The following is a 7,905-nucleotide window of genomic DNA, read 5'->3' as shown; positions in this document are numbered from 1 at the left end:
CACTGGTGAGGCTGCACCTCGAGTACTGTGTACAGTTCTGGGCTCCGCAGTACAGGAAGGACATTGAGGTGCTGGAGAAGGTACAGAGAAGAGCAACCAGAACGATTAGGGCACTAGAGGTAAGTCTTATGAAGAGAGGCTTAGGGAGCTGGGGCTGTTTAGACTGGAGAAGAAGAGGCTGAAGGGGGACCTTATCGCTTTCTACAGCTACCTGAAAGGCAGCTGTAGTGAGACGGGTGTTGGCCTCCTCTCCCTAGCGAATAGCGATAGGACAAGAGAGAACGGGTTCAAGTTGTGCCAGGGGAAGTTTAGACTGGATATTAGGAAAAACTTCTTCACTGTGGTGAAGCACTGGAATGGTTTGCCAAAGGAGGTGATGGAGTCACCATGTCTAGATACATTTAAGAAATGGTTGAATGTGGCAATTCAGGAGATTGTTTAGTGTTAGGGTTGTTTAGGGCTCTAGGTTGGACACGATGATCTTAAAGGTCTTTCCAACCTTTATGATTCTGTGATTCCTGCCCTGATGTGTGAGAGGTCAAAGCACAATGGAAAGCTATGCCTGCAAGAATCCCTAATATATACAAGCAAAAGCTGCAGGTTCAAAAGCTTTTTCACTCTCTATCAAACACCAAGCTCCACAGTGCCTGTGTCCCTGCTTCTGTGCCACAACCTGGGTGCTGCTGCAGAGATTCCTCAAGATCTGTGAAGTAATGAGAATAAATTTACTCTGCATTTCATCCATGCTTTTGTGATTGTTCCCACATCCCACTTGAGGTTTAGGTTAGATATCAGGGAAGACTTCCTCACAGAAAGGGTGATCAGGCATTGGAATGCACTGCCCAGGGAAGTGGTAGAGTCACCGTCCCTGGAGATGTTTAAGGAAAGGCTGGATGGGGCACTTAGTGCCATAGTCTAGCAGATGTAGTGTTGAGTCATAGGCTGGACTTGATGATCTCAGAGGTCTTTTCCAGCCTCAACAATTCTGTGAGGCAGCTCACACAGTATCTTTAATAATACTCTCCCTACCTCCATCTGTAAGAAATTACTCATTACTTCAGCAACTTCAGGTGTCCATTCAATGCTATCTATATTTTAAGATTTTATTGGGTTTTTTATACAACCCAAAACTTGGATTCTGGCACATAGTTCAGATTAATATTCTATTCTGATTGCTTTTTTGTTTGCTTTTTCTTACCTGGTAGTTTTTATTACTTTCATATTCTATCAGTCCCCTTAGCCATGAGATGCTTTGCTCCCCTGTCCTCCTCCACAAAGGGATCTCTTCATCATCACCTTCCTTTTTCAGATAAACACTTAATAATCCAGTCCCAGCTCCATACATGTGATAGAAAAATGTCAAGCACTGTTTTCCAGAGGTTCCTCTTAGTGATCTTGAAACTAGGTATGCTCTCTGTCCGTAGACCATATCAGAAGCCTCTGTATACATGTAGTATCCTTAAAAAGATATACAAGGAAATATTAGCAAAGTAGAATGTTCTTTCAGCATGTTCATTGTGCTCGACATGCTCATTATATAGAAGGCAAAAGTTTCCCAGACTAACTTGAATTAAGCCTGCATAGAGCAAGACTTCATATGCGCAGCTGTAATAACTATGCCTAATAATGCTTAATGTGTTTTACACTCAGTCACAGTTGACAGAATAATACTTTTTGGTGAAACTTCTGAGGCAGGCCAACAGCTTCTCTAATCCAGCTAAAATTTTTAATAAACTAGGTAGATGTGCATAAGCCAGCTTGTCTGCAACTGACTTTACAACTTGTTGAATGAATGTTAACCACTGTGTAAGGGGATGAATCCAAAGGCCCCCAAAGCCTTTTTAAACCTTATATAGCTAAGCACTTGGTAAATTCACATGTCTTGGGGCAATCATATTGAAGTCAGAGGAGCTGTTGCTGAGGTCCTCTTCTGCAAGAACACAAGCGCTCAACACAGTGATGCAATTCATAATTTCCAAAAGTCACCATGTACTGTCCCCAGTGTGGGGGCGATTTTAATGTAGTTTTCTGTGCAATTGCTCATGCTAATGAGGGAATCACTTGCCCAGATATTTTAAATTACACATGAGGTTATGGAGCAGATTTTCAAAACAAAATGTTTGTGGGACCTCTTTTAGTATTCATATTTTCTTCTAAGTTTGACCAGGGAGGTGTTGATGCAGAAGAGGTTCCAACCACTTGTTCGTCTTTCAGTTTTAGGGAATATTCACATAAAATAGGAGTTTGAAAGAATGCTTTTCTGCAGGGTCTGGAGAGTCATCTTGTCCTTTTTTCTCGAAAAGAAAAGGGCTGCTTTAGGACATGACTGAATGACTCACTTTATCTGAAGATAATTCAGATTAAACATCACACTCTCAAAACCATCTATGTGATTTTTCCCTAAGAAATATATTTACTTCACTTGATCATTATCTGTTCCAAACAGAACAGTAAAGACTCTTGGTTATAATTTCAAAGTATTTTTTATTAGCTATCAATCTCTGTTCTGAAAATTCAGTTTGGAGCTTAACTCACCTACCCCAGTAGTGTGGTCTCCTTTTGGTCCGGTGTAAGAAGTGGGAGTAGGACCCCTCCTCCTGTGCCAGCTCCCACGACCTCTCTCCTTCTGGGTAAATACACACTCATCTTTTTCAAAGGTACACTCTCCAGGATTGGGCAACAATAGATCTATATAGAGAGAACATTGTTTAAAACTGCAAATATATTAGACAGAAATCGGGAGAGAGAGATTACACACGCAATGTATTGGATTCTCTCACCTGCTGAAATCACATCTACCTAGCATAATTATAGTAGTAACAAGCTTATAAAAGCTAGCTTCAAACTCATGTATGAAAATTAATTTTGTCTTCTTCACTGCTTTGGGGAAATCTGTGCCCAACTCTGGCTCAAGAACATGTACTGATATTCTTTAAAACAGTTCATGCATTTTATTATCTTGCCATAGCTCTTCCTGTGTAATGGGCTCTACCAGTGTAATTTCCTTCACTACTGTGACAGCCCAAGTAGTTTAATGAGCATCAGCATGTATAATATGCATATTAAATAAGTCTTGCCAAAGACTGTAGTTTCTATGATCTGAAATCACATTTAAGATCTCTCTTTAAGATTCTAACACTGCATACAACAGACCACAGAGCTGGAATTACTAGAGTATTTTCAGTATTTCAAGTCTATTAGATAATGCAAAAGAGGGAAAGCTGACAATTCAGGTTTTCAACAGGAAGCTTCTGTCAGCTACTCTGCTATAATCTGAATTTGCAGTTCAGTAGACACTCTGAGCTGCTTTCACTTTTTGGTAGGGAGGAAGCCTTGGTGCCTCACATACTCTGGAGCATTTTTCAGATTTTTTGCTGGCCTAAGTGACAAGTCCCCACATGATTATACAGCCAACTATCAGTTCTGCACCTCAGTTCCTTTTCAAATTACTTAGAAAGGCAGACAACCATTGGAAATACTTTAGAAAAATATCATCTTGTTTTATACATGTTACACATGTGACCTCTCTGTTCTGTAAAGGTTAGCCTCCTGAATGCATGAAATCCAGTCAAAAGAGGTAATTTAAAAGCTTTTATTACATGGGAATATAAATGGCCTGTGCATGTCAGAGGGTAAAGTCTCACTCAAACACTCAAAGTGAGAGTTAGACCCATCTTACTGTCTTCATTGAAGAAGTGCAGCTCAGGTAAGGGACTGTGTCTTGGCCTTGCACAACTGTACTTCTGGATTAAAAACAATGATGCTGTGTTTTGAAAATACTACTTTTGGGTCCATTCCTGGTTTCCTGAAAGTCATTTGAAAACTACTTTCCCCTCAACTGAACAATTGTGGTTTTTAACAGTGTAATGCCCCAAAAGGAATGCTTACATATATAAAACTGCAGTGGGGTCAGTAAAGTGAATTAAGAGTTAGCAAGTACAAGCAGCTAACTCCTAATGAACTTCCCAAACAGCTAGTGAACAAAAAACTATTCCACACTGTATGTATGCTACTGCAAAAATAGGATTTATGCGATACTTATTGGAAAAAGAAAAGAAACCATAGTGGGATGAAGACAGCTGTAATAAAGGCTTAGAAAATGAAGTTATGCAATGAACTCTTACTAAAAAGGGTAGCAGCTGTTGGATGACAAATACACATGGTCTTACCAGCAGCCTGGCAGCTTCCCAGGCTCAGTGATACATCATCCAGTGCCACAAGTCCACAGTCCCAGAAGCTTTTACACCAGCTAACAAAGACAACCTGCAATACATGAAGGAAGTTTCAGGTACTAACAAAAACTAGCACTGTTAAGAGTCTTAGATTTTTCCAAATGCACTAATTATTTTGACATCCATAGAACAGAAATCATGAATCCACTTTGTATTGGCACACATTAATACTGCCAATGGCTGAAATTTCAAATCCAGTGCAGTTCAGATGTATGTTTTCATTCAATAGAAAGTGTTTTCTCATTTTTACAGGCAAATGATGTATCTCTGTATGTATGTAGTTTCCATTTTATTAGGAGAGTGTTTATTTTTTAATGCATGAGAAAACATGATTCCCTGAGGCTGTTGCAGTTTTCTCCCACCCCAAACCCAACATGAACAGCTCAAATGTCCTCACCTATCTTATCCTCACGACCAGCAGGTTTTATCCATGGAAAAATAAATTTGAAGGAGTGTCAGGGACTAAACAAATAAACAGTCTGGGTTTTCCCTGAACCCAAACAAGACAGAGCCACCTGCGCCTGGCACCTGTTCGTGTTGGTGCGGGAGTGACTCAGCACTTTGCTGAGCCCCCTGCCCCAGCCCTGAACTGGTGGAGCTGTGAGTGCCGTTTAGGGCTTGGAGCTGTGGCTGCAGGAAGCCAGGAGAGAGAGGGGTAACCCCTGCCTCAGAAGCCCCCACCATCCCACAGCCTGGTTCCCGGTAAAGAGTAATACAGAGTGGTGGCCATGACAAAAAAACAAAGAACAATATAGATGAGATGAAACTACTTCATAAAATAGGATTATTCAGAAATGACACAAGGCCATGGTATCATAGAGCAGGTGGCTGGAAATGCTAAGCATAATTCACAGGATTCATCTGGATTGGTGAAGATTGAGAATATTGTCCAAGATGTTTTATTTGACTACATGTTAGTTCTGCCATGGAAAATACAAGTCACTCACAAGGTGACAAAATAAAATGTAAAGAAACTATAAGACTCCTAGCTGCCCTTCTCCCAAGGTTGATATAGATCTGTTTGAATTACAGAAGACACAGTAAAGTTTATTTTGCAAAAATACTGCTAGCAGGTTTTTTTGCCTAACTGCTGCAAACTGCGTGACTGCCCATTGGAGTTAAGACCATAATTTGCAAGTAGCTTTTCAAAACAGTTCCTTTGTGATGAGGTCTGAGCTAGTGACTGGAGGCTAGTTACACTGGAGTCACTTCTAAGAGTTTGATATTCTGAAACAACTGTAAAGAACTAGGGTACATATTTGAGGTTAAATGCTGACTGACAGTTTCATGTGGATACAAAGAAGTTGCATGCATTATTTAATCCTCTTTTAACAGGCTCAGTGACATCTTCTATATGGTAAATCTAGATTTTCTAGATTGCTTTGCTATGTAGTATTTGTTTACCCATCTACTTATAAAACAGCCCAGCCGTAACTACACTTTAACCTTTGAAACACGTATGGGTCATGCTGACTAGAATGGATCCATTTTCAAAATCATTTTCCATTCAGTGTTACCAATTCTATTAACAGTGATTATCTGTCTTGCAAACTGCTACAGGTGTGGAGTTGAGGCGTGACTCTGCACACCATGCACAACTGCTTAGTGGATAGTAACCTAGAAATGGCCTTTTTTTCTTTTTCTTTTTCCCTCCCCTGTAGCCTCTCTTAGCCTTAAGGTTTAACAGGACAAAAATTGTTTCCTATTTTGAAAATGCTTTTTCAAGAAACAGTCACAATCTATTAAGAAATGGTAGCATCTCTTGGAATAAAGATAAAATAAATATTGACATTGGTGGACATCAGTCACCAGATATTTAATAAATGCATTCTGGTGAACATTCCTAACAAACTAAAGACATATTATAGTCCTGAACCCAAGAATCTTCAGAAAACCAACCATGAAAGGGCGAGCTCGGTCCTCATTTGTGAAACCACATTTCCTTGTAGTAGAATCATGTTTTAAGTGATGCTTTCCTATTGACATAATTGGGAGCAGAAGAAAGTTCTTTATTCTTAAATTGTAATAATTTGTTCCATACAAGGAATGAAGTTACCCATTGGATCCTGCAGAAAGCCCTCCAATTCAAAAGCATCGTGACAATACATGGCTCCATGGCTGGTGTCACCACCACAGCTTTGGGTTCTTTGACAATGGGATGGCCTACACAGCACCTGACTTGCTAGCATCAAATGAGAGTCACCTTTCCCAAAGAGTGTCTTTGCCCAAGAGATTTCACGGCTGATTGACAGGGCTTTAAACTATTTGTGAAGGGGAGGAGGATAACAATATCAGGCTTGCCTGTGAAAAGTTGTGGGAGGACACAACAGGGTTAAAGGGACAGGGTGCTACTAAAGGCCTTTAACCAGTTACTCTGTGGTGAGCTTGTGGTGTGGCAGCACTGTTAAAGTCTTACAAAGATGAACTAGGGGCTCCTGAGGTAGTAGGAGCAAACAGGGAAACATCCATAGAACACCTCAAGAGAATTAAGGTGTGTTCCACCAAGAAAGTGACATGGCCAACAGCCCTGCTGAAGTGCCTCTGCACGACTGCACGCAGCATGGGCAACAAACAGGAGGAGTTAGAAATCTGTGTGAAATCAAGAGATTATGATCTGGTGGCAATCACAGAGACATGGTGGTACAGCTCACATGACTGGAAGTGGTCATGGATGGCTACGTCCTTTTTAGGAAAGACAAGCCAACAAGGTGAGGTGGTGGAGTTGCTCTTTACCTGAGAGAGCAACTGGAATGTATTGAGATCCATGCAGGGGCAGACGAGGAGTGAGTCAAGACTTTGTGGATGAGATTTAAGGGGCAGGCTAGCAGGGGTAATACTATGGTAAGTGTCTATTAGAGGTCACCTGATCAGGATGAGGAAGTTGATGAAACCTTCTACAGGCAGCTGACAGCAGCCTCGCAGTCACAGGCCCTGGTTCTCATGGAGGATTTTAACTACTCAGGTACTTGCTGGAAGGCCTACAGAGCCATCCATCCACAGTCCAGGAGGTTCCTCCAGTGCATTGATGATAATTTCTTGATGCAAATAGTGGATGATCCCACTGGGAGAGGAGCACTGCTGGTTCTTATACTCACTAACAAGGAGGGTCTGGTTGAAGCAGTGAAGGTTGAGGACAGCCTTGGCTGCAGTGACCACAAGATGGTGGAGTTCAGGATCTTGTGTGATAGGAACAAAATGCCAAGCAGGATCACGACGCTGGAATTCAGCAGGGTCAACTTCGGCTTTTTCAAGCAATTGCTAGGGGAAACCCCATAGGACAGGGTATTAGAAGGTAAAGGGGCCTAAGATAGCTGGTTAATATTCAAGGACCACTTCTTCCAAGCTCAAGATCAGTGCATACCAATGGGTAGGAAACCAAGAAGGGGAGCTGGGAGACTCACATGGTTAAACAGGGAACTGCTGGGCAAACTCAGGCAGAAGGAGAGACTCTATGGAAGGAGAGGCTGGCCATTTGGAAGGAATATAAGACTGTGGTCAGAGGATGTAGGGAAGCAACTAGGAAAGCTAAGGCCTCCTTAGAATTAAACCTTGTGAGGGAGGTCAAGTACAACAGACAGCACCTGCACCTGGTGCAGCACCTGGCCTGCTGAGACCAGACTGGGTTGAGCTAACTATGAGGGAGAAAAGGCTCCTGGGTCTAGAGTTGATGGAG

General features: G+C 41.6%; 1 protein-coding gene across 1 annotated transcript; it reads right to left on the bottom strand.

The window, feature by feature from the left end:
- Window positions 1–1,198: 1,198 nt before the first annotated feature.
- On the bottom strand, window positions 1,199–4,263 carry LOC104270480 (MAM domain-containing protein 2-like; the record flags this gene model as incomplete). Its single annotated transcript, XM_009864864.1, has 3 exons — window positions 1,199–1,458; window positions 2,536–2,688; window positions 4,170–4,263. Coding segments are annotated over 3 exons (507 nt in total), but the record flags the coding sequence as incomplete, so codon positions are not given.
- Window positions 4,264–7,905: the final 3,642 nt, after the last annotated feature.

The sequence above is a fragment of the Apaloderma vittatum genome, unplaced genomic scaffold (genome assembly GCF_000703405.1).
Source record: "Apaloderma vittatum isolate BGI_N311 unplaced genomic scaffold, ASM70340v1 scaffold4592, whole genome shotgun sequence".
NCBI classification, from domain to species: Eukaryota; Metazoa; Chordata; class Aves; order Trogoniformes; family Trogonidae; genus Apaloderma; species Apaloderma vittatum.
Note: the sequence above shows the minus strand (reverse complement) of the source record. Positions and strands in the feature narration are given on the sequence as shown.